This window comes from Prunus dulcis, chromosome 5, assembly GCF_902201215.1.
Source record: "Prunus dulcis chromosome 5, ALMONDv2, whole genome shotgun sequence".
Lineage (NCBI taxonomy): Eukaryota > Viridiplantae > Streptophyta > Magnoliopsida > Rosales > Rosaceae > Prunus > Prunus dulcis.
Window position 1 is genome coordinate 8,562,454 of NC_047654.1, and position 15,762 is coordinate 8,578,215.

Sequence of the window (15,762 nt, forward strand, 5' to 3'; positions counted from 1 at the left end):
TTTCTTTGTTTATGACTTAATTCTTGAGCCCTATCCAAAGTGCTATGATTTAATATCGTCAATTCACTTTGAGCCTACATCAAAGGTTAGTAGTGCAGATAGGCTTGAAAAATTATCGAGTCTGGTAATATGATGATTCTGACATATGTGTAGCAGAAGATGTAATCACATGCCAATGTTATTAGTTCATCAATATGGACCTTCGACTAACTTGGATGTGTCTAAGGTTTATTTGGTATCCATTAAGTTTTGTAATTTTTCTGTTTCATTTTTTAGTGCGAGGAGGAAATTATACTTGTGCATTGATTCAATCATTTTTCTGAATTTTTGGTTCTAAATACTTCTTTTTTTCTTTCTTTTTTTTTTGCCAAATAAATACGTACATTTTATTTGGAGACAAATTGGAGAGAAGAAGATGAGAAGAAGAAAAAAAGAGATATGCAGACGGGAGAAAAAGAAAAGGGAAAGAGAGATGGAGAGAAGAAGAAAGAAAAAAAGAAAAGGAAAAGAGAGGGAGTGATGTTGGAGACAAACGGAAGAAGAAAGGAAAAAGAAATGAAAAAGAAATAGAGAGGTGATTGGCAAAGTGTTTGAAGGAAATATTCCAAAGTTTTATTTAATAAGAATTTTTTTTTATAGGTTTTAAAATTTGAGGGCATTTGTGTCTATTTAGATGAGTTTTTTGCTATATTTGAAATTTTTTATAAAAAAATGACATTTTTGAAATTAGAGATCAAGTTTTTGCTATTTTTGATAAATTCTCAATTTCCAACAGCCTAAGTGACCCCACACTATTTTTAATTTATAATTTGGTTTTGATTTCTTGGATGGTTTATTCGGTATTATCCATCTTAGAAAAAGGATTTTTATTTTTTTGTCGGGCAGTTTCAGAAATTGATTGGTGGGATGATTTTGGTATTCCAATTCATATGGCAGGCCACGTGTAAATTCGTGGAAGTTTACTGGTCACACAAAGAATCCAATTTTTTTGAATAGCTCCAACAAAGTTGATCTTCTAATTCTAAAAGGGTATGCATCGTTTGTTTATTATCTTGTAACTTAACTCTCAAATCCATTCGTATCATTCGGCAGCAGGCAATGCCGTCCGTTGGCAGTGGCACACCCAATGCTAGAATCAAGACTTACCAAAACCCTATAAATTTGTCACCTTTTCCACTTATTTTACCAACCAAATCAAAACAACCACCTTCATAGAAAGAAAAGAAAAGAAAAAACATAACTAGTTCTAGTTGTGATGGCCTCTTCCCAGCTCTTCATCATCTTTGCCATTCTAGCAATTTCTGCCCCTTCAATTTTGGCGACAAATTATGTTGTCGGCGACGGCAAAGGTTGGACCATAAACTTCGACTACCAAGCTTGGGCTCGGGGAAAGATGTTTTATGTTGGCGACAATCTTGGTAAATTTTATAAATAAATAAAAACATTAAGCTCATTTGATTTCGTTTTCTTTTTTAAAATAATGTTCTGGGAACTCATCCAATATTCTTTGGTCTTTGTTCTTGTGCAGTTTTTAACTATCCAAAAGGAGTCCACAACGTGTTCAAAGTGAATGGGACTGGATTCCAGCAATGTTCAGCTCCATTAGACAGTGTGCCATTAACCAGTGGACATGATGTGATCAGCCTTGCAACTTCTGGAAGAAAATGGTACATCTGTGGCGTTGCCCAGCACTGTGCAATGGGTGGCCAGAAGCTTCTTATAACCGTGTTCCCATCATCGTTTGCTCCAAGCCCCAGCCCCACCTGGGAAAGCAGCAACCCTTCATGGTCTGCTCCTGCCCCCAGCCCCACCTGGGGAAAGGAGGCAAAAGGCAAGCCATCCTCGCTTGCTCCTGCCCCCAGCCCCACCTGGGGCTACACTGGCTAGAAGTGTCAACTTGGCGCAGGACATTGGTGATCGTCGTTAAGCTTCCTGCCCCCAGCACCACCTGGGGCTACACCAGCTAGAAGTGTCAACTTGGCGCAGGACATGGGTGATCGGCGGTAAGCTTGGGCCGGATTAGTGTCGTAATTGTTTTTCAATAACAGTGTGTTTGGGTATTCATTTTCCAGTTATTAATAAGTGTGAGTTTTGCAATCTGTTTGTGATGCTACAAACGTTGGATGAATTGTTCTCCACATCATGTAATATTTGCATCTAATCGCAATCGAAGCACCTTTCTTTTGAAAATACTCCTATTAAAATGTCCTATGTATTTACATGTAATTCTTTATATGAATAATAATATAGCACATGTCAGTCAAAATAATTAAAACCCATCATCATCTTTCGCAAGAACAATAAATTGAACATAGCTGCACCAAACAAGAAAGTTTCAACCACCAGGTGCACCTAGAGAGACTAGTGCAGTGCAATTAGGTTGCATGTCTTCATGTCTTACCTCTCCTTGATGCTGATAGGCTGCTACCCAGTAAATGTCAAACCAGGGGATAAAACATAACCACATCCTCATTGTCACTGACAACATGACACTTGAAACCAAAGTTTTGCCATCCTCATCCAGAACAAGCAACTAGACCATATGGAGTATATGGATTGTTGCGACGTGGCAAATCAAATAGGCAAGCATATTCCCGACTAGATGGAGTTTCTAGGAGTTGAATGATGGGCCAGGTTAAGGTGTGGCTGCTAATAGAACAGACAGGATAGTTATATCCATCAACAACTGCCTCGCAGGGTATCTAATTTCCACATCTCAAAGAGGAAAACTTGTAGGAAACTACATGAAATCTCCATCTTCCTCACTTTCCATGACAGAGTCAGGATTTTCCTCCTAAGTTGCTGAGTTCAATCCAAAAGAACCTTTGAACTACATTAAAATCGAGTCAGACTAAGTTTAATGTAAACTCAATTACTTACTTAAGTGACAGAAATATGATCTCCAAGTCAAACTCAAAATCCTTCACTGAGTAACAATAAGTCAAACGAGGAAACTAAATCTAGACACGAAACCAATTGGGTGTTTTTGTGATCTAACTAACCGTCTTCCTGTTCTCATTGGTTTTCCTAATAAGCCAATACACATGAGAAGAAACAAAAGAGAAATATATTCTGATAGGTCGAGGCTAATTGCGATATCATCAGCAAAGCAATATTGTTGCAACGATTTAAAGAAAATTAAACCTAGATTCTAAATAATTGTTATCATCAGATTGTCAAAAAGCTATTTCTTGACGTTCGATTCCACGTAATTACGATCCTGATCCTAATACGTAATTAACCATCTTACATACACCCAGATAAACTCTATTCTTATTCTTTGTCTAGAATTGTTCCTTCTAAACCTAGAGTCCAAATAGTTGCATAACCATAACGAAACACTGAATGCAAAACAAACAAGCTAAACAATGCCGGAACCATGAAAACATACTTGCAAAGTACAAAAGAAATTAGCAAAACTTGCACATTGAAAGAGGGCCAAAGGAACAGAGAACATGTTTTTAACAAATTGAATCTGGAAGAGGAATTTTTCCTCCCCATAAAATACTTGTATGTGTTCAATTCAAAATGCAGAGCATATCATATAAAGTTACACACAGGGTCAAGCGAAAGAGAAAAACTTACACATTCTCTTCTACCACCCACCCCCCCCTCTATCAACAACAATTAAACCTCAAAAGAGCAGATAAAAAGAGCTCACCCTTTCCAATTTCCCTCTTCTCCACCATCCTATACACTAGAGTTCCAATTCCACTTCACCCTCTCCCTTTCCATGCCATAAAAATCAAAACAATTAAGTAACAAAAAACAAAAACAAATTCGTACCCGAATCTTGAGGCGGTCAAAACGAATGATCTTTTTTTTGTTCTTTTTTGTGGTTTCAATTTCAATCTTTATTCTGTGTCTCTGTCAATGAGTTGTAACTTTGGACCTTTTCTTGGCCTCGCTGTAAAGCACCACCCCCATGATGGTCACCGCGAACCCGGTCATACCCATTACCGTGACTGGGTTCCGGAATATCAACACCGAAACGACGGCCGCCACCGCCGCTTTGGCGTTGCCAAGCACCTGCAGAGTCAATGCGCTGGTGTGCTTGGTCACCAAGAAATTGGTCAAGTTGACCAAGTAAGCCACCGTGGCATTCCCGACCAGCAAGAAAACAATGAACGGGTCGCTCCGGGCCTTCTCCACCGTCGCCGCTGCCACGTTGCCCTCGATGTAAAGAGTGAAGGGCAGCAGAATGCAGGCAGCCATTGGAGCCATGTACAGAAGCAAGTTCATCGAGTGGAGCTTCTCAGCTTCGGAGGTGAGCAGGATCCCCTGAACGACGGATTTCAAAGCTCGTCCGGCGGTGGACCCCACACAGACTAAAAAGCCGAAGAGGTGGAAGAGCGGCTCGCTGTTGCTGGCGACCACGATCCCGAAGACGACGGGGAGGAGGGCGCCGTAGACCTCGGCGGACTCTTTCTTACAGGTGATGATGAAGGCGAAGATGGCGGTGAAGAACGGCGTCGTTGCGCCGATGGCTTGGTTGAAGGAGACGGGGAGGTAGCGGAGGGAGGTGTTGCCGCAGACGACGGAGAAGCAGAAGATGGCGCTGAGGGCGAGGATCTTGAAGAACTGGCGGCGGGAGAGGATGTGCTGACGTGGCACGAGCTCGAGGAGGTGGATGGCGATGTAACTGTAGGCGGCGCAGGAGATCATGTGGAGCATGGTGAGGAAGATGGGGTATCGGAAGCCGTAGAAGCTGAGGAGGTACTTGTTCAGCAGGAGGACGCCAATGTTGGAGAGGTACCAGGAGGCGATGATCGCCGCCGTCGACAGCGTCGGGGAGAGCAGCGATCCGACGGCGGAGGAGAACCCGTAGCTTGTGCCGTTGCGGACGTCGCCAGTGGGCGTGGCTGGGATGTCCACGACCTGGTCCGGCGACGAGGTCGTGTCCTGCAGCCGGGGGTTGCTCATACGACGCGTCGTCCATGTCTGTGCCTCCACCATCGAGGGCAAAATTGGAATTAAAAAATTTGAAGAGCCAAACAGTCGGAGACAGGCTCTCACTCTCTCTCTCAGGCTTAAGATCTGAGAGGGTGAGGTTTTGGTTACTTCTGCTTTTGCGTGTGTGGGGATGGGATCGGACGGTGGGGATTTAGATTTGGGGGGGGAGAGGGTTGGGTTGGGGCCGTCGGATTAGGATGAGGGGTATTAGATTTATAGGAAGATTCCTTGTGTTTTGGAGTGTCGGTGTAGTGTGATTTTCTGGTCGCGAGTGACTCGGCTCTGACCGCTGTTTTACTTGCTCTTTTTTGTTTATTAAAAAAAAAGGGGAAAGGAGAAGTAAAGACGCTGTTTGTTGGCGGTAAATCTTAGACGCTTCGCAGTCAACAACAGTTACTGCGTGGGAGAACACGTGCGTCGGAGCAGACTGCTGTTTGAATATTAGCAGCCAATCACAATGCATTTATTGATTCCTCCATGATATTGGTTATTCCGAGTAGATAATATATTTTTTAAAAACATAGCAATTCAGAAAAATCATCAATAAACATATGAGATTTTTTCGGAGTGTGAATACTTAGTTTCTGTTTTCTGTTTTCTGTTTTTATCTTGGAACACTAAAATTTTGGTATGCAGTTGGTGTAAAATTAGTGTTTGACTTGAGAACGGGGATAATAACTCGATTTGATTGTGCAAGATAGCCGTTTAACTTAAGAGTGTGGAATAATTACTCGATTTGATTGTGCGAGATCTTTTGTACATCACTATCATTGATGAAATATTTGATTAGGGGCAATTGTGTCCATATAGAAATCTTTACGTTCACATGACGATTTGTCATTGGTGTGTGAGTATTTTCTCCCTCCGTATTTTATATAATATAATTACCTCCATACGTTTCCTATAATAGAACTATTTACCAAGGTTTCTTATCTTGAAATTATGTCTAGATAGAAAAAATTAACCAAAAAGTATGAAATAATATATCTTACTTTGAATATGGAAGGAAATAAATTAATTTCTAGAACCCGCCTTTTTTTCACATGCTGCCATTGTAGTGTTCCTGGGATAGGAATTCAGATAAGTCAATATTACGCTTCTTTTCTCATTACTAAATTATATATTTATCTGATTCTGTTATCTCAATAATTTATCGGAATTGTCCATAGTATAAGAACTAATTAGAAAATGATAAGTGGTTAATTTTAAGTTTTCCTTTCTAAATAGTTCTATGGTTTTTGTATAATATGTCATGTTAGAATGAGCCTATTTGTGGGAAGCCTTAAAATAAAGAGTTATTTACACTAACATTCTTTGAGGTTTTCTGTATTTTCACAAATTCCCCTGAGGTTACAGAAATTACACAAACACCCCCTAAGGTTTCAAATTGTTTTCATAAAACCCATTTCATTGGTTTTCCGTCAAAAGATTTGATGACATTTCTCCAAATGACAAAGTTATCCTTTAAGATTAGCTTGCGCACACATTCATTGAGGTTAATTTGTCATTTGCATAAGTTTTAAATTTGTAAAATCATCAAGTTTTGGATGAACAATCAATGAAAAGTGGTTTTGTGAAAACAATTTGAAATCTCAAGAGGTGTTCGTGTAATTTCTGAAACTTAAAAGAGTTTTGTGAAAGCATCAAAAACTTCAAGAGAATATTAATGTAAATAACTCTAAAATAAAATAAAGAAACTAAATACCACATGTCTAGTTTTAAATAAGCAAGCAACATGTGTAGCTTTAAAGCAAAGAGTAAAATCTATGATGGAAGCGCATGCATTCCTTCACCAAACATTTTTACAAGACCGCTACCAAGTAAACTCAATATCCTTGCACCAAAATATGCAATGGGAAGACCATTTTGGCCTCCATAAAATAAAATAAAAAACCATATTTATCTTGATGATTCAACAAGAGCTTCTTTTGCTATACCTCCATTTATGTCCTCCTCCTCCTACCCATGGCTCTGGATCCATGCTTTTCCTAGAATCCAAACTAAACAAAATTGTGACTTATGTTAATTCAATGGCTTTAAAAAGGAACAAAATAATTTGGACAAGAACTTTTTCAATCCAAAAGGAAGGAATTGGGTTGCAGATGCGGAGTAGCTAAGATCATCTTCATGAGAGCATTTCCACCAATTAGCCCCTTGTCATGGCAAGGGGAGCCCTAGGGCGGCTACTATTCACGTGAATAGTGGCTGCCCTAGCCCCCCCCAACAAAATGTGTTTCCAGCAGTTTAGGCTTGCCATGGCAAATACTATTCATTTTTTTGTTTTTTTTCCAACTTTGTTTACTTAAACAATTAATTTGGATAATATTTTCGGATAAGATTTTTGGGTTCCTCCATGTCAATACTATTCATATCGGATAAGATTTTCGGTTTCAAATTTCATATAAATTTCAGATAAATTTCAAATTTCAGATACATTTCGAAATTCAAATTTCAGATTAATTTTGAATTTTAAATTTCATTTGAATTTCAAATTTCAGATAAGATTTTCACCCTCTAAGATTGCGCCACGTGTCATATCTATCTGTCTAAATTTTTCTATAAAATCAGAGGCTCAACTCATACCTCCCACACCAAATCTTCTCTACATTTCTATTTCTCAGATTTTAGATTTAATTCTCTATTTTCAATGGCAGACATGCAAGAGGTTTTGGAGAGGCAAAAGAGAGAAAAGAGAGAAAGAATGAGTCGACGAGCTGCAAGCAAAAAGGTGCAGAGAGAACTAGATGAGCAACTTGGCATGGCCGTTGCTTTGCTGGAGGAAGAAAACCAGAGCCGCCGTGGTTCACGAGAAGACCGTGCCCCGAATGTGGACAGACATAGACATTCTCGGGGTAAGAATCTTCTGGAAGATTATTTTATCCCACATTCTCTGTACTCTGATGTTCATTTTCGAGCGAGATATAGAATGCAACCTCATTTGTTCAATAAAGTCATGCATGATATTTGTAATTATGATGAATACTTTGTTCAAAAGAAAAATTGTGCTAGAAATTTGGGGCTTCTTCCCGAGCAAAAGTTCATAGCTGTGATACGCATGTTGGCATATGGGTCATCTGCTGATCAGGTGGATCAGATTGCCCGGATGGGGAAGTCCACTATTTTGGAGAGTTTGGTGCGATTTGTGATGCAGTGGAAACTCTGTACACCAGGGACTACCTGGGCAGACCTACGCTTAGCGACCTGCAACGGCTTCTAAAAAAAGCTGAGTCTCGTGGATTTCCTGGAATGATTGGTAGCATTGACTGCATGCACTGGCAATGAAAAAATTGTCCAACTGCTTGGCAATGGGATTATGGCAATCGGAAAGGGCAGAAAAGCATCATCCTCGAAGCAATTGCTGGTTTTGATACATGGGTTTGGCACGCCTTCTTTGGAGTTGCCGACTCTCAAAACGATTTGAACGTCTTGGATCGATCCCCAGTGTTTAATGATGTTCTGAGAGGTGAAGCCCCAAATATCACATATCAAATCAATAATACCGTCTACCAGAATGGGTATTATCTAGCTGATGGTATCTACCCGAGGTGGACAACATTTGTGAAATCAATTCCACATCCCCGATCCCATAAGGAAATTTTTTTTGCTGCCTATCAATTGGGGTACAGAAAAGATGTCAAGAGGTGCTTTGGTATCCTTCAAGCCCGGTGGGCTATTATCAGGGGTGCGGCGCGCCTATTAGACGATGAGGTGCTTAGGAGTATAATGATGACTTGTATCATCCTCCACAACATGATTGTGGAAGATGAGTATGATTATGATGCTAATGAAGTGTATGAACTAGATCCCATGAACACGGCCTTAACACGAATTTATGAAAAACCCATGGGGCCAAATGGAGAACCAGTGCAGCATGATCCGTTGGTTAGAGACGGTAGTTTCTTGCCTCGTATGATTGAGCGCTACACGGAGATGCAATCGTCGTATATTCATGAACACCGTCAAGTTGACTTGATGGAGCATTTGTGGGCGGCGAGAGGCAATGAAAGTGAATGAAGTGAAGTGAAGATGTTTTTTTAATGTATTATGTTTATGTTGTATTTTTAGTTATGCTTTATTGTTTTTTTATGCTTTAGTTGTGGTTTGAGTATTTTTTATGATTTGGTTGTGGTTTGCTTTTTATGTATGGAATGTTTTGAATAAAAAGGAATTTTGTTGAATATTTTCTTTATTCACTAAAAGAAAATCAATACAACTCATAAAATAAAATACATGAATTACCACTAATTTTTTAAACAAAACAAAAAATACAATGAAATGAAAGGCAAGTAAACTAACTTAATGGTACAATGAAATGAAAGGCAAGCAAACTAACTTAATGGTTTTGATCATTTAACCAATCCGTGTTGCTAGGTCCATCGTCACGAAAAAGTCTTCGTCTCATAACATCCCTTCGTTCTAGCTTCCAAAATTGTTTTGTTTCAGGGGGCATATGGCTTGTATCCATGGCCAGGGGTTCCCGATCCTTTTTTTCAATCTTTTCTTGGCGTACATACTCCCTTTCTTTTGCATATTCTACATCAATTGCCCTATTGTGCTCTTGTTGTTTCATGTCCATTTCAATTCTCATGGCTTGCATCTTTGAAAGTTCCTCCAAAAATTTAGATGCATTCTTGGTAGAACTACTCCCTCTCTTCGCCTTCGCCGCCTTCCTCCCAATAGGCCTAGGCTCCTTTTCAATAGGCGAGTCTTGACTCATCGAGGAATCCATAGGTGAATCAGATTCCGGTGTCTCATGGAGTGGCGTCTCGTTCAAGACTACCGTTGGACCCATTGGAATAATTTGGAATCTCTTACAATTCTTCACCACCTCCCAACATAGGGTATGGTTGAAACTTTTTTTGCCCCCCCTCCCCCCCAGTAGCACCAAAAAACATTTGTGCTTGCATAATCTATATAAAAAAAATGGAAATGTAAGAAACTTTAAAAAATATTGGCAATACTGTAAGATCCCACATCAACCAACGGAGAGGGGGTGATGTGCCTTATATGTGCACATCCGCATCCATCTAGCACGAGGCCTTTTGGGAGCTCACTGGCTTCGGAGTCGTAGGAACTCCGAAGTTAAGCGAGTTGGGGGCTAGAGCAATCCCAGGATGGGTGACCCACTGGGAAATTGCTCGTGAGCTCCCAGAAACAAAACCGTGCGGGCAGAGAGGGGGGCCCAAAGCGGACAATATCGTGCTACGGCGGAGTCGATCCCGGGGTGTGACAAATGCAACAAGTATAAAAAAAAATGGCAATACAAGAAACTTTAAAAAATATTGGCAATGCAACAAGTATTAAAAAAAAAATTAATGGAAACGCAAGAAACTTTAACAATTTATTAGAAATGCAAAACAAAATATAAATATTGCAAGAAACATTCATATTAATATTGGAAATACAAGAAATATTAACAACAGATATAAATTGCAAGAAACATTTAAATAAAATTTAATATGACATAGAAATTAATAAACAAAAATTACAAATAATTTACCTCACTACTAAGGTTTTCCCCGCTTCTATGGTTGTCCATAGCTTTTGTCAATACATCTCTCCATTTCTCCAACTCTATGTTAAGAATTTTCCACCTACTAGATAATGCTTGATCCGTACGAGTCGAACCAATTACCCTATCAACAAAATTCCTGATGAATTTTTTTCCACATATGACAGAATTTAATCTCATTGCCCGTTATGGGACAATGACTAACTCGGAGCCAAGCCTCACACAAGCTAACATCTTCCATCATGCTCCATGCCCCTCTGGTTTCATTAGAAGAACCCATGATATGATAGAGAAAAAAATAACTTGAAAGTGAAAAAATATTGAGTAGAAAGTGAATAATAGTAGAAGGAGAAGAAAATGTATGAGGAGTTGGTGTTAAAAGTGAAGAGTATTGGTCGGTATTTGTAGAAAAAAAAAATTCAGTATTTTTTGGGTATTTTTTAAAAAAATTTTCAATTTTTTTTCAATTTTTTATTTGGGAAAAAATTGGCTGCCGTTGGATTTCTGGAAAAAACAGATCAGAGAGCCCAGAAGGAGCCACGTGGAAGAGAGCCGTTTGGGGGTGCGGTTTCGATTTTTTTATTCGGGGAAAAATGGCTGCCGTTGGATTGCAAAAAAAATTGAATCGGAGCGCTCAGAAGCGCGCCACGTGGAAGAGAGCCGTTGGGGGACTGTGCGGGCGCGTCAAATTTTTTTTACGTCGTGACGTCAGCACGCAGACGTCATCATTTGCCCTCGGGCTGGAGCTCGGGCCAGCCTCCCCCTCGGGCCAGCCCAATTTCATGGGCCCCACATCTTGCCCTGGCAGATCTTTGCTGCTGGAAAAGAAAAATTGGGTTTGCCCTCCCCCCTAACCCTCCCCTTGGGCCCTTTGCTGGAAATGCTCTGAGAATCTCTAAATTTTAGCTAAATTCTAAAAAAAATAGTTAGAAAGTCATTATAACAAACTACTTAAAGTTGTTTCTTGCAGCATTTTATTATTTTTCTCTCTTTCTCTCTTTTGCAATTCAAATATATTAAAAGGAAAAGTGAAAACCAACCTCATTGACCTCTCTCTCACTCTCTCTCTCTCTCTCTCTCTCTCTCTTTTGCACAACTTCCAGTTTGGCGAGGCTCAATTTCTTTCTCCTCCTTGCTAGATGTAGCAAGCTAAAATTGTGTTTTCTAAAATAGCATAGAAAACTCTCCAAAACATGGCCACATGGTTACAAAGTCCATAATAGAAAGAGCCTTTGCATCCATTTCTCACTTGGGTTAACTTGCGAAGTAGAATTAGGTGAGGTGCATTAAATGCTACTCATAATTTATGTCCAAGGCAAGATCAAATCCTACTTAAATTGTTCGGTATTTAGCTTATTTTCATATTTTCAAAGCCAATATGTGGCTGCTTAATTTCAGCAAGAAAAGATGGAAGATTGTTCCCTAGCATCTAAGCTATTTCTCTTGATGTCATTTGGCTAGTAACGGGCACTATATCATCAAAAAATGAAGACATAAACATGAACAATCTTTCTCTCAAATAAATTTCAGAGCTGATCAAATTGGTCTCAAGTTTCTCAAACAATTTTCTTGCTTTCACTCTTTGATTTTCAGTTAAAAACTCTTGTGAAATCCTTTGTTTATTTGCTATGCCTTCTTTTTTAGTTTGTATGATTTTCAGTTGACGATCGTTTTCAACTGTGATTATTTAAGATTCATTGTGTTTTCATTCTAGTTACTCCAAATTGAAGTTATTTCAATCCAATTACCTTTCTTTTACTTGTATTTCAATCTAATCGGACTTGTTTTCACTTTTAGTTTGTAATGTCCATTCGGCCTTATTTCTATCATCATTAATTTATTTAGTCCTCCAATTACGATTTTAGCACTATATTATTTGAGTTTGTACATCACATCAGTGGAATATTGAAATCCTTAATTAACCGGGCATAAAATATACTTCAGCCCATTGAAGTGCCCAAATAACTTAAAATCAATACCTCTAGTGCTTAAATAGAAAGCCACGCTTTTTGGGTCAACAAAACCCAAATCACATCTCATGCAAAAATTACGGAAATTGTTGTAAAATAAGTGGATGTTGTAGTTGGCTATGGCTAATGTAAAACGGCTTGTATTTGACTTTGCAATGGTTGGAAGGTAAAAAGCATGCGAAATAGAAAATGCTTGTGTCAAGTGACACTTTGGTTTCCCAAAAGTTGAACAAATTTTAGATTGCCCAAAAGTTTCTCTTAATTATTTTCCCAATTTAAGTGACACTTGGCATGTGATATGCATTAAAAAATTTAAAAAAAAAAAAGAAAAAAAAAGAAAATCTAGACTCCAACGCGAGAATGCCACTTTAATTGCAAAGTGGACAAAAGTTAAAAAATAAATTGTACAATGGCTTCGCCCGGGTTCGAACCGGAGACCTTCAGTGTGTTAGACTGACGTGATAACCAACTACACCACGAAACCTTGTTGTCTATGTTATCACAATTATTTTAATAATACTAAATAATTTACCGGACCGCCTGAAGAAAAAACTTTTTTCTGGGTTTCATTGTATTCACTAGTAAAAAAAACCCCTTGCGCGACGAAAAACTATTCGTCGCGCAAAGTCACTTTGCGCGACGAAAAACTATTCGTCGCGCAAAGTCACTTTGCGCGACGAAACTTGAAACTTCGTCGCGCAAAGCTCAAAGTCTTGCGCGACCAAATTTTGCGCGACGAAAAATAAATCGTCGCCCAAAGTCACTTCGCGCGACAAACTTTTGCGCGACGACAATACATCGTCGCGCAAAGTCTTGCGCGATTAAATTTTGCGCGACGAAAAATAATTCGTCGCCCAAAGTCACTTTGCGCGACAAACTTTTGCGCGACGACAATACATCGTCGCGAAAAAGTGTTGCGCGACCAAATTTTGCGCGACGAAAAATAATTCATCTCCCAAAGTCACTTAGCGCGACAAACTTTTGCGCGACGACAATACATCGTCGCGCAAAGTCTTGCGCGACCAAACTTTGCGCGACGAAAAATAATTCGTCGTCAAAAAGTCACTTCGCGCGACAAATTTTTGCGCGACGACAATGCATCGTCGCTCAAAGTCTTGCGCGACCAATTTTGCGCGACGAAAAATAATTCGTCGCTCACGCGAAGTGACTTTGGGTGACGAAAAATAATTCGTCGCTCAAAGTGACTTTGCGCGACGAAAAGTAAACTTCGTCGCGCAAAGTCCTTATAAAAATAAATAAAATAAAAAATATTTTTAAAAAATTTTTCCATGACGTAATCCAAACATTTTGTCACCTAAACCAATTTATTTTTGTTTTTTATTTTGTATGCATAACACTTAAGAAATTAAACGGTATATATATTTATTAAGTAACTTTAAATTTATTATTTTAGATCGGATCGGATTTTTATTAGAAAAATATATTCTTGTTGTTCGGATTGGGTTTTTGTTAGAAAATATATATTTTAAATTGACGATCGAATTATTTCATTGTATTCATATCGGGTCAAGGAGTGTAGCAGTAAAAAAATCATCAAAATCGGAGTTAAAATAACCGTTAAATCTTGATTTTTCATTATAACCGTCGAAAAGTTTTATCCCCTTACTTGATCTCTGAATGTTTATTTTTTCCGATTTCTGGCTATATGATCTCGAAGTAAAAACAAACAAGTTTGATGGTTGGATCGTTGAAACTAGTTTTTTTGAATGCATATGCCATCAAAACAATATATTCACTAACAATTAAGAGTTTATTTATACTTTCGTTAAATATAACATAAGATTTTGTGGTATCCACTAGTGTAAATATTTTAAATTGAAGATCAAATTCAGTCATTATATTCATATAGGGTCAAGGAGTGTAGCTGTAAAAAATCATCAAAATCGGAGTTAAAATAACCATTAAATCTTGATTTTTCATTTATAACCATCGAAAAGTTTTGTCCCGCTACTTGATCAATGAATGTTTATTTTTTCCGATTTTTGGCGTATATGATCTCGAAGTATAAACAAACAAGTTTGACGGTTGGATCGTTGAAACTAGTTTCATAGAATGTGTATGCCATCAAAACAATATATTCACTAACAATTAAGAGTTTATTTATATTTTCTTTAAATATAACATAAGATTTTGTGGTATCCACTAGTGTAAATATTTTAAATTGAAGATCAAATTCAGTCATTGTATTCATATAGGGTCAAGGAGTGTAGCTGTAAAAAAATCATCAAAATCGGAGTTAAAATAACCATTAAATCATGATTTTTCATTTATAACCGTCGAAGAGTTTTGTCCCGTTACTTGATCTATGAATGTTTATTTTTTCCGATTTTTGGCGGATATGATCTCGAAGTATAAAAAAACAAGTTTGACGGTTGGATCGTTGAAACTAGTTTCGTAGAATGCATATGCCATCAAAACAATATATTCACTAACAATTAAGAGTTTATTTATACTTTCGTTAAATATAACATAACATTTTGTGGTATCCACTAGTGCAAATGTTTTAAATTGAAGATCAAATTAAGTCATTGTATTCATATAGGGTCAAGGAGTGTAGCTGTAAAAAAATCATCAAAATCGGAGTTAAAATAACCGCTAAATCGTGATTTTTCATTTATAACTATCGAAAAGTTTTGTCCCGTTACTAGATCTCTGAATGTTTGTTTTTTGCGATTTTTGGGGTATACGATCTTGAAGTATATACAAACAAGTCTTATGGTTAGATCGTTGAAGTGTGTGTGTGTGTGTATATATATATTTTTATTTATTAAGTAGCTTTAAATTTATTTATTTTGTACATATAACACTTAAGAAATTGAATAGTATATACATTTATTAAGTAGCTTTCACCTTAATTATATTTTAAATCATAAAATAAAATGTTTTTATTTTTTATTATTCATAACAATTATTTTTATAAATATTGTGGTACGAACCAATTTTTCGTCTCTCAAAAGTTTGCGCGACCAACAGTTCGTCGTGCAAAACTCAAAAAATTTGGGCTAGTACCAAAAATGGGACGCGGGTTTTTAAAATTAAAAAAAAAAACTTTAGACTTTGCGCGACCAATATTTTTTGTCCCGCAAAAATTTGGGCGGGTACCAAAAATGGGACACGGGAATTTTTTTATATAATTGTTTTAGACTTTGCGCTACCAATATGTATTTTTCCTCGGGCAAAAATTTTAAGATTTTGGCGGGTACCAAAAATGGGATGCGGGAATTTTTTTTTTTTAAAATAATTTTTTTAGACTTTGCGCGACCAATATTCCTATATTCGTCGTGCAAAACTTTACGAGACCAATAT

General features: G+C 37.9%; 2 protein-coding genes and 1 non-coding gene across 3 annotated transcripts; 1 reads left to right on the forward strand and 2 right to left on the reverse strand.

The window, feature by feature from the left end:
* Positions 1–1,255: 1,255 nt before the first annotated feature.
* On the forward strand, positions 1,256–1,887 carry LOC117628963 (mavicyanin-like). The gene is made up of 2 exons (XM_034361503.1): positions 1,256–1,418; positions 1,529–1,887. The coding sequence occupies exons 1-2, from the start codon at positions 1,256–1,258 to the stop codon at positions 1,885–1,887; spliced, it is 522 nt and encodes a 173-aa protein (XP_034217394.1).
* A 1,558-nt stretch (positions 1,888–3,445) lies between these two features.
* On the reverse strand, positions 3,446–5,130 carry LOC117626888 (probable sugar phosphate/phosphate translocator At1g12500). The gene has a single exon (XM_034358680.1). It carries the CDS (start codon positions 4,954–4,956, stop codon positions 3,871–3,873), a length of 1,086 nt encoding a protein of 361 aa, XP_034214571.1. The 5' UTR covers positions 4,957–5,130; the 3' UTR covers positions 3,446–3,870.
* Positions 5,131–12,845: 7,715 nt separating this feature from the next.
* Positions 12,846–12,919, reverse strand: TRNAV-AAC. The gene has a single exon. It is a non-coding gene; the product is annotated as a tRNA-Val (tRNA).
* Between the last annotated feature and the right edge of the window lie 2,843 nt (positions 12,920–15,762).

Bases quoted from the DNA above. Each gene is read 5' to 3' on its own strand.
- LOC117628963 (XM_034361503.1), top strand. From the start codon at position 1,256: ATGGCCTCTTCCCAGCTCTTCATCATCTTTGCCATTCTAGCAATTTCT. The intron at 1,419-1,528 runs GTAAATTTTATA...GTTCTTGTGCAG, and splicing joins TTATGTTGGCGACAATCTTG to TTTTTAACTATCCAAAAGGA.
- LOC117626888 (XM_034358680.1), bottom strand. From the start codon at position 4,956: ATGGTGGAGGCACAGACATGGACGACGCGTCGTATGAGCAACCCCCGG.